The following is an 18,997-nucleotide window of genomic DNA, read 5'->3' on the forward strand; positions in this document are numbered from 1 at the left end:
GTCCCTTTCAGCCCAACCTATTCTATGACTCTATGTCTGAAAAGTCGTGCTAAGTTTGCACATGGTGAGTTTGCATCAAATGAGCTCAACAGAAGGCTCAAGTACAGTTTAACCCTAGAAGTAAATGAATTTTTCTTTCCTCAGAAAACTCTGTACCCAACATCAGGAGTTGCTCAAGGTGTGTGACTGTGTGCTACTGAAAAATTTCAAAGAGGAGGAGTTCATTCACTTTCTGTCCTTTCCCTGGCCTCCAGCCCAGAGAGTGTCTGACAGCTACGCCTGCAGATTAATAACCTACTTGCTTCTAAGAGGACGTGTTTGATAGCAAAGCATCATATTTTCTGAAACTTCCTGGAAAACAACCAGGTTAAATGCTTACCTGTAATTGATAATCATCCCTCCAGTTTGTTTTCACACTGTGCTGCCCTTCAAAAGGTCTTTGGATGTTCCTCTCACAGGTGGAGAGCAAAGGACTAAATTACACTAGAAGTATTTTTGTCTAGATGTACAGACATATGTAACTGTCAGAGAGATCAAGGTAGGTGAGGTGCTAAAAGCTTCCAGAAGTTTTCAAGGAAGAGAGAAAGTAAAGGAACCTAGACCTTGTCTTTAAAAGGAAAAAAGTTATAATGTGAAAATTCTACTTGCAGAAATAATTCTGTCAAACATAACTCCATTCATACCTACACCATACCAATTGATCCACAACAAAGAGATCATTTTTTTTCAGCTATGACAACTTCTCAATCATTCAAATTCTGTGACACTGGGATGCCACTGTCACACTGAAACAGACAGAACATGATCCAGTTTTGACCATTTGTAACACAAGCCCAAAATTTGGACCTGTGCTGAGCCCTTTTTCAGTGCTCAAGAGCTGTTTCTTAACATATACCCAAACACTACAAATTACATCCATCATTAAACACCTGGTACAACCTGAACAACCAAAGCCATGGGCATTGCTTCTTCACTGTCTTCCAAATTGACCATATGGTTTTTCAGAAATGCTTAACAACACCCCAGTTCCTTTTGCCTTCAACTCATTCCCTGGAGTGAGTTACCTCTGGATATGTCTCTCTTCATTAGCTACAGAGGAAGTATAAATGGGCATGCTAGAGTGATCACCTTACTTCTAGATGCAGGTGTCAGGAGGGGAATCCTACCCTCTGTCTGTCTGACAGAAACAATCCTAGCAGGTTCCTCAACAGAGCAAGTGAGGCATGTTGTCCTACAAATGAAACTCAGCCAGCTGGCATCAGATGGGCCCTATAGAATGTCCTGCTGCAATGCCCACAGAGACTGCTGCAGTGTGTGAGCACAAGCAGCAAAAACCTAAAGGCATATTGGCCTGTCTTGAAAAAGTAATTTCATTTTATGTCATGACACTGTGAAGTAATTGTGCTCAAAATAACTGGTTTTACTGCCTAAATACGTTTTTAGTACTTGAGCATCCAGGTGGATTCAATTGTGCTTGTAATTTTGCAGACATTAACGAGGGAGACTAAATGACTGAGGCGGGGAAAGAGAACAATGCTGCACTCCTGGGAGACAGCCTGACACACGGCCCAGAGCACAGCACAAGCTCTCAGGAGCCTCAAAGTCTAGACCGGTTTTGACCACTGACTGACATACGTTATAATGCTAAGCATGGAAAATAAAACACAACTGTTCTCTGTGTCTTTTACAAAAATAATACTGGCTAAAATCTTCAACAAGTGTAAACTATCAAATAACAGAAATCACTGACTCCAAAAGAAGCAGGATTACAAGCCAAATTTGGTCAGCTTTTAAGAATAAGAACTTCCTTCCTGAGCATCTTTGCCAAAAGCAACATGTGAAACAGCATGAATATAAGCAACACCTGAACTGTTACAAAATACATTAAAAATAAATTACTTAAATCCAGAAATATTATTCTGATGGGCTAAAGCACACTTAGAAGTTGAATTTTTATGTCAATAACTGTTTACAGGACCATAGCCTTAACTCCAAAAGCTATTTCACTTTTGACAGAAGTTTTCATAAAGAAATAATGTACAAGGCACACCAAACACTGTGGGCCAAACACATTCTACAGTTTATTACACATATTACATTCTTAAATAAAAATGCGTCACATAACATTTTTGCATAGATATCTTACAATATACCAATTTAAAAAAGAATTATGAAACAGACCAGTAACAAAAATAAATTTTTTCTTCATTAATAATTTTGTAACATTAACATACCACCATCATATAATACAAATAATATTTTTAAATCTTAAGACTTTTTGTACAGCAAAAAAACTGACAAAGTAATATATTTATATATATATATATATATAAAAAGCTTAAAAAAAATAAAATGTCAAAAAAAGGCAGAACTGAGGGCTACAAGATTGGGTACTTCTGTGATATATTAGAAATACCAGAGTAGGCCTGAGAGAACGTGACCGAGGGCATCTCCGAAATGCACTTGTCAGACACATCTGGTAAAAGAAAAATTATAGTGCAAAATGAAAGTCCTTCAAGCAATGTTGTTTGTTTTTTGATTTTTTTTTGGTTTTTTTTTTTAAAGGGGGCATTTATACATTTTGTTGTTTTTGTTGTTAAACAAAATTTCCCCAAACAAAAATCTAAGGTGTGGCAGAGAGCAAGAAAAGTTTCAAAGAACAAAAGGGAAAACAGGTCACTTTGAAAAGCAAAAAAAAAAAAAAAAAAAAAACCAAAAAAAACTCAGCCTGCATTATTATTTTTTTCAACTAGATGAGCAGACATGCCAAACTAAGGCCTTGTTTCTAAGAGAAAAGCTCTTATGGTTTATAAGCAGTGATTTCAAAACCAGGTACTTAAACTGGTGCAAGAACCTTCCTGGAGAGGTATCTGAATTAGTTGAAGCATTTCTTACACTTCAGCTTAACTGCATAGGATGCCAATGCAAACTTGATCCAGGCAACCACATAACAGGTGCAGCTACAAAGTGATTTAGCTAGACTGATTTTAATGTAGGACAGCTTCCCTGGTAGAGACATGGCCTTGGTAACAAAGTAGTGTTTAAACCAGTGTTTTGATCTACTTCCAGAATCTGACAGGTCTGGGGATTTAAATACAGAGTGATGGGTAAAACATATGTTGCAAAACACAAAGATCAGCCCTTCAGCCATTCAGGCCTTTCAGGGACTGCATGTTAGCTTTTCATTTCCCCGAGAGCCCAACAATAAAGGCTAAAATTCCCATGTTTCTGTCCATTCTAGTTCCCTTTAGTGTGTACATGCGAAGCCCTCATCCCCCTCCCTTCCCACTTCCCCTCCCAATCCCCAAAATTGCAGCCTACTCATTCACAGTACACAGCAACATGTATTTCCCAGCACTGTTGAAAACTTTCCTACAGAAGCGGACATGATTCCTAAAATGCAGTGGCAACAGCAAGTGCCCTCCTTAAATGAAAGCAATAGGCACAGTTGGCTACTACAAACTGTAAGTCAGTAGCTCAGTTTGCTCTTCTGTGTAGGTATATACAGTATACTGTTGTACATCCACACCCACACAGAGACAGGGTGGAGAACCTGTTTTCTGGCAGTATATAGAAGTTAGGACCAAAGCACTTAAAAAAAAGGTAATCAAAGCTTTCATTTTGAAAATCACAGATTCCAACTTCAATTATTACACCAAAAATGCCATCAACAAGCATTAAGGAAAACTATAAAACCCTGTTTCTAAAATGACGCCTGCATTTGAAAGTTTTCAGGGAGGGAAACTCATTCTTGAGGTGATAAAGGCAGTCTACTCCCCATCTCGACATTTTTATGTATATAATTTATATATACAACTATATCATTATATATATAATTTATATAGCACAAGTATTGTCAAGACTTCTTCCTCTAAGGGAGGACTCTAAGGGAGGAGGAACTTCTCAGCTTTACAACACAGATCTTAGTACCTGGTAGGCCAGATCCTACAGTCCTCACAATGCTAAATCTTGCCACTGAAGCCTGTGCAGAGCTGTGAAGGAGAAAGACTGCAGTAGTCATCCCTAAACTATTAATAAAAAGAGACTCGAGTGTGACAAAAGGAAGAAAAATATCCAAGCTTGATCTAGAAAAGATCATTCATTAAAGTGTAGTTTAAATGCTAATGAAAGACAGGCAAGACTTGTCAATGTTGGGAGAAAAGTATTTCTGCTTTTTCAAGACAAAGTTAAATAGTTACTGTCAAGCATTGTTCTTCTTTCTAGTTATGCAGATATCTTTACAAGTGCAATTCTATCTGAAATCAGCAAAAAGTATTTTAGAAGTTCTGGGGTAGAGCATTGCCCAGGATATGCTCAAAAACAGTCCAGGAAAGCTCAAAACATTGCCCAGGAAAGCTCAAAAACAGTCTCACTGGATGGAATGACAGAATGTACCAAGTCCTGAATGAAATCAAGAGTAAAAGCCCTTGATCCACTGAGTGCTGGCCTTGTAACATTAAATTATTTACAAAATTTTCCTCTTTATTTTTTAAATTTAAAGATTTTGACATACATTAAGAGGAAGGGAAACACTTAAGGAAGTTGGACTTCATCAGCTTTGCCAAAAGTACCAATTACCACCTCTTCTGTATACAGACAAATAGTGTGTTAAATAGGGGGAGCAACCTTTATATTAGATTCAAACCCCAAACTGTCTAGGGTCAGATAAAAATGAGGGAGAAAGCCTGATTCTGTAGATATCAGAAAGGTCACAACTAAGATATACTGAGTCACTGCAACAATCATATTGATCAACTCCGTTTTAGCTATACACCCTGGTGATTAGTTACTTTTTTATACTTGAAGTTAAAACAATTCCAAAAGCAAGAACTGAGGGATCCTCTTGCATTCAGATTCTTCTTCCCTGTCAGTGTTTGGTCAGTGCTTCCCATGCACTAAGTGAAAATGTGCTACTCCAAGAAAAACAGCAATTCCAAAAAGTCTGAGGAAAATAAGAATGAATGAAAAAAAATGTTCACCTTTGTAGAAATATGTTGGCTTAGATTTCAGGTCCTGGAAACCATTTCTGAGACATCACATGGGTCTTCTAGACTAGCAAACTTGTTTCCATAATATCTGGCTGTGACACATATCAAGGTAGGATATTGCTTCAAACTGGTTTGCTAAGGGTTTGGGTTCTTTTAAGATTTCTTCCTCTCTAGGTCTCCCTCATGAAGAAACCTTATAAAGTTTAACAAGGATGAAACTCTCAGAATTCAAGAAAAAATCTACAGATCTGCCCTACAGTCTGTTTCATCAGCACAAGACTATGAAGAAATAGAACCAGAAAATATTTAGTAAGTAAAAGCTGTGAAATGAATCACAGAAATACGGAAAAATTAATATTAGAAGGTATTTCTGGAGGTCACCAAATCCAACATTCAACCCTTTGTTTAGTGAGATCAAATTGCTCAGGGCCTTGTCCAAGACATTGAAAAAATCCAGAATTTCACTTCAGTTGCTAGTTTAGCCAGGTAATGTAATTGTCTAGACTGAGTACCAACTACTGAAAAAGAACAACTCAGAGATAATGAAAAATACTCTGGATTCTGCCATCCACTTTTAGACCAAGCTCTATAAAATATATCTGATATTTTATGTTACTCTTTATCTCCTAAGGGGAAAACCAAACAGAACAATGATGCACTGAAGAGCAGTTTTAGGGTAAGAAGTGACTAAAATACAGCATCATGTGTCTTCATATTTGATACAGTACAAATGAAACAATATATTTTTTAGTTCAAAGTGAACCATCAATGATCATGTCGAGAAAAACCGAATCTTGCTAGCCAGGGCTCAAGCTGGTGGTACAGAAGTATATTTTTATAAGCATACTTTTATGCACAGATTTGGCAAATTTAATTAGAAAACTATGTATAACAGTGCTTCCTAAATTATTTTTTATTGGTCAGTTTTCAAAATAGAATCTTGACTTTAAGTTGTCTCAGATAATGGAAAAATCCAGAATAAATATATTTTATCAACACTGTAACATACAAAGCATATCTTGACCTGGAATATTCTGTCTTGGTCTCTCCAGTCACGAAAATGATTGACATATGGGAGCAAGTCTAGCAGAGATTCACCACCAAGGCAGTGGAACACATGATGGATGAAGAGAGGCTGAGAGACATGATGCAGCCTTAGGAAGAGAAGGGTAAGTGTAGATCTTATTGCTATCTCCAAATACCTAACCAAGACTGTAGAGAAGAAGCCAGACTCTTCTTGGAGGTGCACAGTGGAAGAGGCCTGAAAACAGGTTTGAACATGAAAAATTCCTACTTGACACACAGATTTTTGGATTTTTTTTTTTTTAACCATGAAAGTGGTTAAATATTGGAACAGCTTGGACAGACAGATTGCAGAATTTCCATTCTTGAGGATATTTAAAACTCAGCTGAATACAGACATGAGCAACCAGCTCAAGTTGGAGGTTGGCTAAGATGGCCTCTGGAGGCCCCTTTCCACATGCAGGATTCGATGATTGACTGTTCTGATCCAAAATATTATTTAGCTAATCACAAAAACTCACATTTATTTTAGTTGCTTCCTCTGTGTACACTATTTTGGGAGACTTTAGGTCAATCTGTTTTCATCCTATAGTTCCATAACCTTGGAAACCGCTATCTGATTTTCTTATAATGGCTCCTCTTTTGCAAATAGGCATAAATCTCACATTGAAGGAAACAAGGTAAACTTCTCCTTTCTCAACTGTCACCTAATTTATGGGTTTGCTTTCAAGAAGCCTTACACAGAGCCTTTCCTCTTTAGCCTGATTCTACTCATAATTTACAGAGAGAGAACAACTGTACAACTTTAGCAAGGAGACACAGGCCCAAAAAGGAACTAACTATAACAGACTACACAAGTTTGAAGTGTACAGCCTAAAATATCCACAAAGAAACAAAACTTGTCATTGCAAAAAAAACCAAATCCTGGAATGTGTCACTCTTTATGCCTTTCCAAAATGGAGACTCCCTCTATAAAATATGAAAGTTAAGGTTCAAAATTTTAATAATGACTACGACACTTGCATATGAGCACCCAAAAACTAAAGTCAAGATATTGACTGGGTACACCATATATACAGCTGAAAAATATCACCCTTTTCAAACATAAGAGGTGGTTTCAAAGCTCAAATTTTAGCTTCAGAGTTGAAGACCGGCTACAAAGCCTGAGAAATTTGAAATCTGCCTTTTACTCCCCCTTTTTTCTATGTTTTTTAGGCTATTTGGATCCAGGATTTAGATGTAGGCCTGCCTTTTAAACAAAGTAAAGATATATTTCAGCATTTTTTCCCTTGGGGCCCTTGTTCTGGTATATTTAAATAAGAAGCCAACAATACCATAAATGACAACTGGAACTAAAAAACAGACTTGCTTGACTTTTTCCAATTTAAATAGAGTCTGGTGTTTAAACCATCACTTTAATTATTAAGGTTTGTATACTACTGATAGCATGCCTAAAGGCAGGTGTGTTCAGAGAACAAAGGAGGATATTTATGCAGGTTCATGGCCAATGAATATCGTAGGGGAGAATTTGAGAGCATAAATTTTAGGACACTACAGTAAAGAAATTCTAGGATTCTCTTATACTTTTTTTTATCTAATGCACTCACTGGATGCTCTACAGTTTCACACAGCTGAGGTTTCAGTTCCCATTAGACATCTTCCTGAGGGGCAACAGAGGGGCAGCACCAATCTCTGCTCTCTGGTGACCAGTGACAGGATCCAAGGGAATGGGATGAAGCTGTGTCAGGGGAGGTTGAGGCTGGACATTAGGAAAATGTTCTTCACCCAGAAGGTGGTCAGACACTGGAAAAGGCTCCCCAGGGAAGTCGTCACAGCCCCAAGCCAGCCAGAGCTCAAGGAGCATTTGGACAACACTCTCAGGCACATGGTGGGATTCTTGGGATGTCCTGCGCAGGGCCAGAAGTTGGACTTGGTGATCCTTGTGGGTCCCTTACAACTCAGGACACTCTGTGATTCTGTGATCTGGCAGGATGCTCTATTTGTTCCAACACAAATTGGATTCTAGGGCCCTCAGTCCCAGTGGAACAGCTGGGTGGAATGGCCATAAGAAGTATGCAAATACAGAAGTAGAGAAATACGAGATTGTCGGCAAGCAGTGCTCTGCAATTTTTAAATGTATACATATATATATATATAAGCATATATATATACACATATAGAGTATAGTTAGTTTTAAATCTTTGGAATAAATTCAATTTTTTCTTCTCTCTCTTTCTTTCTGACTTTCTTTCACTCTCTCTCATGCTCTTATCATGAATATTACATCATTGCCCCTAAAAGATGGTTAGATTTTGGTCCATATTTCATGCCATATGGACCAGACATCGTATTTCCCCCCTGTCCCCAAAGTGTTCAGTTGACAGTCACAGTGTTTTGTGAAAACTGTGAGGAAAACCAGCATCTTTTGAATAAATTCAATCTCTCACTGGAACCAAAGGTTGCAAAATGCTGAGAATTCAAGTGCCAAGGATCCCAGTGACGGCTCTTAAAAACATCTATTGAGTTTCTTGTTTGCTCTTTTTCCCCTTAGAGTACAATTTTACCTCCCAAAACATAAATTAAGGGAAATATTTAACAGTCAATGAGTCAAAACAGTCAAAGAAGGGCAGTTGGCTAATTATAAAAGAGCAGCAACCATTTGTGGACCACGCGCTATTTTGTTTCATTTCTAGAGACATCTTGTAGGGATGGTCCGAGAATATACAAAATATACAACCTAATGACCGCCTGCCTGCTTGCATAGGCCATTTTCATGGTCCTAAATGCAGTCTTTGGAGTCAGAGCCAGTGCCAAATAGGTTAAAATACAAGTTATGGCAATACATTTTTTTAGTTTTTTTTTCCTTTTGTAATGAAGACTTTAATCCACTTTGAGCCAAAGAAATCAAATTATCAATATGACGGAAGGGTGAGCATGAGACCTCCACTTCTCCTTGATGATTCACACCGTAGGCCAAAATGGACCTCTAGGTTAGTAATACTTTGGACCAATCATTTGGAAATGCCTCACTGCTGTATGTAAAATCCAATCCCTTCCTTCACCGCTCACATGGTTACATTTTTTCATATAGGAGTGGGCTACAGCATCAACTTGATGAACAGAAAAGCAGGACTTTGATATTTTCTTTAACGGGCTAATGCTGAATGAAGCCATTGTACTTGGAAGAGGTTCTTGATTTCCTACTCAGAGACTGGAGTAGGATTTTTGGCTTGGGGGTTTTTTTTTGTGTGTAAGATGCTCAACAAACAGATTTAAATTAAAACGTCTGCAGGTGCTCTTTACAGAAACAAAAGGCTAATGTTTTAAATTGGTTAATAGAAGAACTGCAAGAAAAAGCAACATAATTCACCACTAAATCATTGTGGGTTGTGGCTAATCTGCTCACATGATGTGGAAGGAATCCTGTAGTCATGCCTGTGTGGCCAGTCCCAGACTGATATCCAGGTGAAGACAAGGAGTTCTGAAGATCACTTGTTTGTGGAGAAAAGAGAAAAAAGGTTTAAGCTTCCAAACAAGCTTTTAAAGTTTTTTGTTCAAAAAATAAACAAGAAGTCCTAGCTATGGCAATAAGGTGAGGCTTACAGAGATATTAGGTGCTGTATCTCAGGGGTTTATCCCTTGGCTACTTAGCCATTGTGGCAGCAGCTTCCAGAGTCCCTAGTGCATATGTTGTGCAATTGCCAAAAAAAAAAAATTCAAATAAAAACAACCAACAAAAATATAATCCTCCATGAAGTCTACATAAACTCAGGCCAAAAAGAGGATGTTTGTGTCACAAGTGTCACTCCATAGTCTACTGCCATTAAGGCCACTGGTATTGACTTAAAAGGATCTCAGTAGTTCAGTTCTGGGAAGAAGAACCAAAACCAAGACAGGTCAAAGTGTCTGTGAGAAGTCTGATGCACTGAAAATTAGGAATTCTCAGAGTAAGAACAAAAAAACCAAGAATTAATTTTGGCTACCAAACTGGGATTTGGTTTTCTAGGTCATTGTTTTCCCCCCATCTATTTAAAAAGAAAGTTAGTGCTACAAATATGCAACTTCAAGACGACATAATCCTCTACTGAGTTGCACTGAGAAGCAAGTTAGATAAGCCCCTCTTACTGCCGTCCACCTGCAGGGAAGCCTCCTCTGTTTTCTTTGATTTCCACTGGCAAAAACAGGAAACAAATCCAAGAGGGATGAAGTACTGTAAGTAATTGTTCTTTTTCACTGACTTCATCTCTATATCATTTCCTCGCCTGCATCTTCTCCCATCCAGCTGGGGCAAGGCATAAAAGAACCGATGTAGGTACGGAAGTGTAACTGGGAGCATGACACTGTGAGCGTGTGGTCCCTGTACAGAGGGTTACATGGGATCAAGTTCTCTTCTCCTGTAAGGTAGCACGTTGTAACTTGAGTTCCACTTTCATCTCACAACACTTAGCCCAGATGACATCCATGCCAATCTGGCTGATATTTAGATGTGTCTCTTCATGTGGAGGGCGAGGTGATCCGACCTGGAAAAACACCTGCAACATAAAGCAAGCAGGAAATGAAATAAGTACAGGATTTTGGAAAACAGTGTTTCTGCTCCTTCCTTGTTATGTACAGGAGAAAATACATATCCCAGTTTAGAGACATTCCTTGAGCTATCCATGGATCGCCACCAAAGTCTGTGTGATCGACGTCTGTGACCACAGAATAGGCAACTACCCTGGTTCTTCAGCACCTAAAGAGGTGACTTTTATACCTTCCCTGTTCCTCTCCCTCTCACTTCTTTCACTGAGTCAGATATCAGGGAAGAGTGCTCATCTATGCAGCTGTACTATAAAACCAAATATTTAGTATGCATGTGTTTGCATATTAAAAAAATAAATAAAACAAATCAGTTTTATTCAGCAACACCATTTTTAAAAATACCAGCTTTCTCAAGTGCCCACTCCTTGCAAAAAGCACCAAAGAATGATGCTAGTTTTGAAAGCTGAATTCTCATTTCTAACTCCAAACTGGATGGAAATCTGGCTCAGAGTTTGGAGGCTGACAATCCATCAGGGTTCATATTTCTCCCTTCCTCTCAGCTGGGAATCTGGGTGGTAGTATGTGGATTCTGATGAATATTATCTCCCTGAAGGATGTTGACAGAAGATATTATGCCTATTTTGTAAGAGTGACAATTGAAAGACAGAGAAGGCAAGGAAGTTGTAAATCACACAGGTGTGGTAAAACCAGGGGAAAAAAAGAAAGCCAGGACTTGAGCTTTCAACTTGCTCTTTATCCACAAAGACTTTTCCATCTCATAATAAAACATAATGTTTTGTCATTCTGAACATGTAGCTGGATCCTGATGAGATAGACTCCATAGCCATTAGATATGGGATTGACAGCACCAATCCATTACACCCACCATCACAGCGCCATTTAAGATACGTACAGCACCGGCAGCAAACTACAGGAGAAGCAGGCAGTGGCTCTGGCTGCTACCCCACAGCCCTAAAATGGAGCCTGTCACAGTGGCAGGAGTCAGATGCACTCAGAAATTAAACTTCTACTAGAAACTTCCGCTGAACATTTAAAACCAGGACGTTTTCAAGTTCCCTGCAAATTCTGGCTTACCTTCTTTCCACCTTAAGCCACAAGATAGTGGCTTATTTATTTTTAAAATATTTACTACAAATATCATACCAACCACCATATACCTGTGGCTTTTGAGTAAACTGGTTCTGTAGGCTCCAAGAACACTAGGAAAAGCTACTTACAGACCTGATTTGCCTGGCATGTCTTTTCTGTGCTCCACAGAACTAGAGTATAAAGCAGCCACCAATAACGGTCTGAAGAATATCCACATGGTTTATTGTAAGAATCAAGATAGCTCATATATGGGCACCGAGTGTATTTTTAAAAAAGCAGTAGTTGAGTGTTTTGTAGTTTTCAGGAAGAAGCAGAACAAACTGAACAACCCCCTCAAAAAGCCAATAATGATAGATTAAAAAAAGAACAGTCAATCTAAATACCCAAAGCATAAATACCCTAAGCAGAGAAAAGCTGAGGAAGAGAACTATAAAAATGAAACTATTTTAAATAGTTAGAGGACCTTTTCTGTCCTGCTAAAGTATTCCACTGCACATGTGATCAATCAGCATCTACACACAGAAATGAGTGATCACGAGGTACATTTTTAGGACAAAGAAACCTTAAAATAAGACTTCCACAAGGAAAGTAATTTACTCATCTTCTGTGAATGAGCAAGGAGCATAACTCTGCTTAAGTCATCTCTTCTCTACTTGCAGGGCTTATAAGGGAGTTAATACCTTCAGAATGGCAAAAATGAGACTTCAAATAGGATGGAGGAGGCATTCCACCAATGTCCTACAGGAGGCAGAGCAAGGCACACGTGAATCTGACACTGGACACTGGGCTTTCACCACAGCAGGCTCTGCACAGCTAGAATTTTCTAGCCCTAGAGTGACAAAATACATCCTTGGACCAATGTCGCTCTCATCAGTCTTAAACTGAGAAAGCAGCATGCTCTGGCTACAAGGGCTGCCAAAATGAAACAACAGCTTGAGTGGCTGCCAAAAAGACATGCACCAGCTGGCACTTCAGTCTAGGACTAGTCATAAGACCCCCACCCAAGCACAGCTTTTCCTCTCCAGTTGTCTCTTTTACAGATGCAACCCAGGAAAGTGTACGCTGAGTCACACCACAGCCAGATCTGTAAAAATTATAGATTCAGTACATTGCTTCACATCAGTAACTACCATATTAACACCCATAATATTTTTATAGGTAATAAAATGGTGCCATATTTGCTAGTTTATAGCTAATAAAGTGGTACAATACTAATTCTTCACATTCTCCCGCTGACTAATTTGATTAGTTCTATCTTTGGTAAGGCTGGTGGATGTGGATAATTATTTTCCACTGTAAAACAGTCCATACAAAATTTCTGCAGCTAAATCACACTGTCAAAAAGCCTATTGATTACTGGACACACTTCTTTTTTTTTTTCTTTCTGGGACTAGAGGCAGCAGTGGAAGAGGCTCCACAGGATAAGCTGTCAAAGGAAACTACTCGTCAGAAATCAAGGAACAGGGGATTGCTGGTCTCTAGTCCTGCCCATGGCATGAGAATTTGCTCTGCACCTCTGGCTCTACACCTCTTTCAGTTCCAGACCAGCTCTGCACATCACACGTGGGCCCATCACAGTCTCCTCCATCATCCCCCCCTCAGTCTAGCTCTTCCTAGAAAGAACAGTTTATGCTAGAATAAGACACTCTAATTATAAAACTCCTACAGGGATGTGTGATACACAAATTCCCTGCTCCCAGACATGATTCCTTCCTTTTTCTTTTTGCTGTATCTCCTTAGCAACACAATTCTGCTTGGCATTGAAGCCTCTGAAGGAGAAAAAGGGAAGGTAAGTACAATGAGAGAGAAAATATTGCTCAGCCATCTTTCCTACCAGCTGTGGATTTTCCACTGTGGGATGTGTTCATTCCAGCGAAGTGCACTCTCAGCTTGCTATCAACAAGGAAACTATGAGCACGTGTGCACATATGCAGAGAGGAATAGGCATCCCAACAGTCTGGCACTAAGCTGCTATCTCCCAAACACCTATTTATCCAGAACCAGCAAGTGCCACTACCCTGTCAAACCCTTCCCCTTGAAGTGCTGAGGACTTGCACTGTGTGAGGAACAACCCTAGCCTGCATTTCTGAAGAGCAAAATTCCTGGGGAATGCTAACAACCAGCATAACCCTGGCACCTGCAAGGCACTAAGTGTTGCTGTTGAGCCGGTCGGGACACAAAGCAGAGACTTCAGACAGTTTCAGTTGGTAACACTTTATTTTTGAACATGGCTAACTTTTATACACTTTTCAATTGTTTATACTTTTTCTATACTAACTATTGGCTACAATAAATCAACATAATACTATTGGTGAAGAGTTATAGTGACTTCACATCTAGCTGCAAGATTCTCTTATCTTTCCTCTCTCGATCTCTTTGGTTACAGCCTTGGAGAGAGCTCTTTATCAGCTTCTTCTTACTTCTCGACTTCTTCTCACTCCTTTAGCTAACAGGCCTGCTGTTAGCCCCTTCCACAACTAAGGACTTTCCTGGGGTGCTTCCCACACCACTTTAGCCTTTTCTCCTTTCTCTCCTGCTGCCACAAAGCCACACACCACTTGCAGTACATATGATGTTACTCAAAGCAGTGGTAGTTTGCCAGCTATGACTAATGATGTGATCTATGGGCTGCATGGTGTTGGGATAGGGCTGGGACAGCAGCAGAAGAGAATCTCATCTCTTTTGTTATAAAATTTACTTATACACAGAGGACATTAATACTCCTTTGACATTGGTCCGAAGGTGAGAGACACAAGCACATCTAAAAACAGTCTTGGAAGGAAACTGCAGCCAGATAGTGTGAACATCATCCCCCTCTGCTATCTGAATCACCCCTTCCATGCTCTGTTTGCCAAGATACAGCCTTCAGCTCTGAACAACAACAGGCACAGGATTTGTGCTACATCAGTGTTGTTAAAACAGCTCCCATCAGCTCCTTAAAACCTAACAAGGCAGCATGTCTGAGAGAGTGGCCACAGCTTCTGTCGATAATGGGGAGTGCAATAAAGAGTAGCCGTTCAAATACAGAGAAACTGTTCTCCAGCTGGAACCCTGGCTCAGGAAGGCACATCTTTAAAAGCCTGCCTAAATGACCAAAGGCAGTTTTGGGCTCATGTTTCAGTGCTTGCTTGAGGTGACCTCTGCAGTAGGTGGTAGCAAAGAGGCCTGAGAATGAGAAAAGAATGAAAAACAGTAGTATGGCAGAGTGGGGTAAAAGAACAGGCACTGTCACTCTAAAAGCTTGGAACAATTAACTGGGGGAATAAGGACAAATCTGCCTCCTATCACCACACACAAATAGTATGGGCATAGAGTTTAACAGTGCACAATTCTCACCACTCTAAATTTTATTAATAATGTTTTGCCTTCATCTACAGATTCAGCAGAAGAGCAAAAACACATTAGATGATTACAGCAATATATCTCTTGACTGCAGTGACTGAGTTTGCTGCCAAAGAAAAAAGCCAGGTAGAAAGGGACAATATGTGGAGGGAGAATAACGAACATTAACAAAGAGCTGAAAGAAACCAAGGAGGTGAAAATACCAGCTGTATTTCTCTAGATCTCTGCTAAAAATATTGTTTGTCCTGACACAGAAACCCTAGGGCTGTGTGTGTGTTTGTGGGGCCACTCGAGGAAAGAAAAGAGAAAGGCAATGCCTTACATTTAAAACAGAGGATATAATTGTTCTCATTCACAGAAGTGCTTAAACAAAAGCAGAACTGCAGAGGTCCCTACTTGGCTTATCCTGTCCCTCATCTGAGCAAACAAAAGATGATCCAGGGATAAAACAAACGATAATCCAAGAGGAAGCCCTCCGTGGGGGAAGGGGAACGGGAAGAGGGGAGACAAGGGCAGAAGAGCACTTAAGGAGATGAAGCTCTTGGAAAGGCAGGATGTGAAAATGATCAAATTTCCTTCCCATAAAAGGATGGGGTCCCTTGTTTATGTCCCACACATCCTCTCTCCACACATATTCTCTGTTGGTCTGGTGTACCCACAGGCTTCCTAGAGGCTTTATTGTATTACAAAACGTTTCCTTATCACAGTCGAGAACCTTAGTGCTGCATTAAAAAGATGGGTAATTTTCTTAAGCCTCTTTTAAAAATATATATAAATAGGATTAGCTGGATAACATGTTCGGATGCAAGCACATTATTTGATTACTCTATAGTGGATCCAGGTTTCACCCAGGGCACTGCCAATCTTCAGCTGGCGGGGTGAGTGGGGGAGAAGTGCTCATTGTTAGATCCTGTCAGTGCTGTCAAGAGTCATTACAGGGGTAATTGCTTTTGCTCCACCCTGATTTCTTATCAGCTGGGATTGGGGATGTGGAGAATGGTGTTCTTTTGGTTTGTTTCTAAACTGAAAGAACCCAGCTTTCAAAAACACTCAGCACCAAGCAAGGACGACCAGATTTTTCAGAGCAGCTCAGTATTTACTGAAGCAGCTGGAGCAGCGAGGCTGCAGAAACGTGCCGCGGTGGGAGCTGCAAGGGCGGCTCTGGCAGGAGCTGCTCAGCTCACACCGCATTTCCAGTCCCGGAGCGCTGCTGCTGACAGGCTCCTCGGGAACCTCGGCCCCGCGCACCTGTCAGGCTTTCACATCTGGGCCCTCTCACAATGAAGGTGCAGAGCATCTCCCACTTCAAACAGATGTCAAGAGTAGGTTTTAAAACTGTAGGAAAAGATTCACTAATTAGCAGGATTGTGCAGAGATCATTGATCTTACACAAAACAACCCCATGAACTTGAACGGTAAAACGTGTCTAAATCACTCTTGGGCTTTTGAGAATGGTGCCCTTTGTTGTCTTTTCTTTAGGAGCCCTGGACTCAGTGCTGAGAAGACAACGATCATACAGAAATTGAATGCTTTTTCCCTAGAGGTTTCTTATAGATTTGGGCCACTTGTGGCACACAGCCATACACTCCCCATTCCTCCTGCCATACGCCAATGTTTTTGTGAGGCTGACCCTGCCAAAATGTGGGTAGCCAGCAGTGGTACTTGGGGTAGTCCTTGAAGCAGAGCAAATAGAGGGAGCTTTGCCTTTGTGAGCACAGCAGGCTTACAGGATCACAAGACACAAAGCTGGGGACATGCTTTGTGGAGAGGTCCATCACTGAAATGGTCTAAGGCCCTCTGGATGTCTTCTCTGCTTTAAGAGTATTAACAAGACCTGCCCTGTGAACTGAATCCTGTGCCCACAACAGACATCAGCAGGGTTCAGTCAGGCCTACACCTGGTCCCACATTTTGTTCTGTGCTGTGGGATTAGACTGCTTAGGAAGAATTCCCCATCTGCCAGCCTGCCTGGCCACTAAGGCAGAGAGGACAGGAGCTGAGAGGGTCCCTCCATGGTACAGGGATCCAGGCAGTGGGACAGAAGGGACCTCTCTGCTGGGGGCCAGGTCTCTTATCTCTGGGAGCTGGCAGCTCCATGCCAGTCACAAAAGTCCACAGGTTTCTTGAACACCACGTTAGGAGCTGCATTACCTGTCACAATGGTTGCATTTAAAGGGCTTTGCACCCGTGTGCTTTCTGTAATGCCTCGTGAGCTCGTCGCTCCGTGCAAAACGCCACTCGCACCCTTCCCACGAGCACTTGTAAGGCTTCTCACCTGCAGGGGGGAGGAGAGAACAGTCAGCGTGGCAGCAGCAGCATTATGAGCACTCAACTTCAAGCCCCATGTCCCCCCACCCTGCCTCTAACCCATTCGAGTCAGTTAGCCCTTCACACAATTCACAGTCAGCATGGCATGCAAATAACTTAGGGCTTGTATACTGGGGACAGTTCCAGTTCAGATTTTACTACAGTTAAAATTCTCGCACAACCTTATATCTTGTTTCTAACAAAACCAGCCAACTGGCCTTTGAAGAAGCTTTAAGAATGTCCTCAAATGTCTAAGCAGCTGTGTGGCTGAAGCTTGAATTTCAAACAGCTTTTCAGCTCACTCTAACCTTGCCAGATGTATTACTGCAGTATTTGAGTGACTGTACTAATACCTGGACACTGTACAGGCGTGCACCACTCCTGAGTGACCACCACTACTGCATCACACGCTTTACTCTGATTCTATCTACCCCTTGTGATTCTATTTACCCCTTGTGTGGCCAGCCTCACATCTGCTCCCCTCAAGCATTCAAGCCTGCTGCTCCAAGGACTGCAATTTTTTACTTGCTTCTGACAACAAAATCTACTCCCGGGACCAAGAAATTACGTGAGAGGATACATTTTTATTTCTTTGAATTGGCTGGTACTTCAGGCTTCTTACACTACACCTTCATCAGCTGTTATTCTGTTCCAAAATATTAACAATACCATTGAAGGCAGTGAAAAGGTGTAGTGGTAAGACGAGAGAGATTCTAGTCTGCTGGTAGGAGTTGGACTCAATGATTCTTGTGGATCCCTTCCAACTCAGGATATTCTATGATTCTATGCTCATACCTAACTATCTTCTAATGCACATCAGTCTCTGCAGATCAAAGTCTGCCATGGTGTAACATCTGTGGAGTCATTGACGCCTTCTGATGAAGAATCCCAGGTCATGACTCCCTTTTCCTTTTCAGTGCACATGCATTGGTGTGCATTCAAATTTAACATCTCCCTCCCACAACAAATGCTCCAGTTATCTCCTCCTACAGAAACTCCATGTCACTCTTCCCCATGCAGTCAGTTGAGATAAAAGTCAGACAAGAAATCACTTTCACTACCAAGATTTTAAGTGGATTATTACTTATTTATTTGTTCTTAAAATTGCTAAGAAGGTAATCTTAAAAAACCCACCACAGGCCACACAGAGGCTGCAATCTGTAAGACCACTCTAGGCCAGTCACATGAAACAATCATTTGACCACAGCAAAGACACAGATTGCTATACTTAGTGCATCTATTCAGCAAGTATAAGAGTGAGATCTGGATATGGGAGACCTATGTATATCATGATGATGAACTGAAGAGGCAAAAAGAGCAAGAAAAGTGAAAAGGGAAGAAAAATTGCAGCAAAATACACGAAAAAATGCTGTTCTCTGCTTTGTTTCTGCAGGCTCCTTGTTGCACAGGCAGCTTTGCTGCACAGTGGTCATCTGCCCCAGACAGAACAGTAGAATGGGCTGAGACCTCAACTGAAGTTGAGCCATTTTATTGGCCTTTGAGAAATTTATTTGGCTCAGTAGTTCAATTAAAGGATTCATTGGGATGATGTTGTGAAGAAGGGGCAGCAACTGGCAAGACTACACCAAAATATCCATTTATCCCACAGTCCCTGAATGAAGAAAGGCCATCCTGGATGTCCCTGCTGTGAGTCGCAGTCCCCCATGGGAAAATGCCCAAGAGGACAAGGGACTGAGCCAACAAAAA

The 18,997-nt window shown here is 40.7% G+C and overlaps 1 protein-coding gene across 3 annotated transcripts in view; it reads right to left on the minus strand.

The window, feature by feature from the left end:
• Positions 1-2,057: 2,057 nt before the first annotated feature.
• The window catches only part of KLF7 (Kruppel like factor 7), a 65,491-nt gene continuing 48,551 nt past the window's right edge, over positions 2,058-18,997 (minus strand). For 2 of the 3 annotated variants that reach the window (XM_031055807.1, XM_005415923.2), the window contains 2 exons: positions 17,135-17,258; positions 2,058-10,543 (listed from right to left, as the gene is read on the minus strand). In XM_031055807.1, coding sequence (XP_030911667.1) covers positions 10,492-10,543; positions 17,135-17,258 — 176 coding nt within the window. In that variant the 3' untranslated portion in view covers positions 2,058-10,491. The remainder of the gene's footprint in view (positions 10,544-17,134; positions 17,259-18,997) is intronic. The other variant, XM_031055809.1, reaches the window with a different exon arrangement.

The sequence above is a fragment of the Geospiza fortis genome, unplaced genomic scaffold, assembly GCF_000277835.1.
Source record: "Geospiza fortis unplaced genomic scaffold, GeoFor_1.0 scaffold112, whole genome shotgun sequence".
NCBI lineage: Eukaryota > Metazoa > Chordata > Aves > Passeriformes > Thraupidae > Geospiza > Geospiza fortis.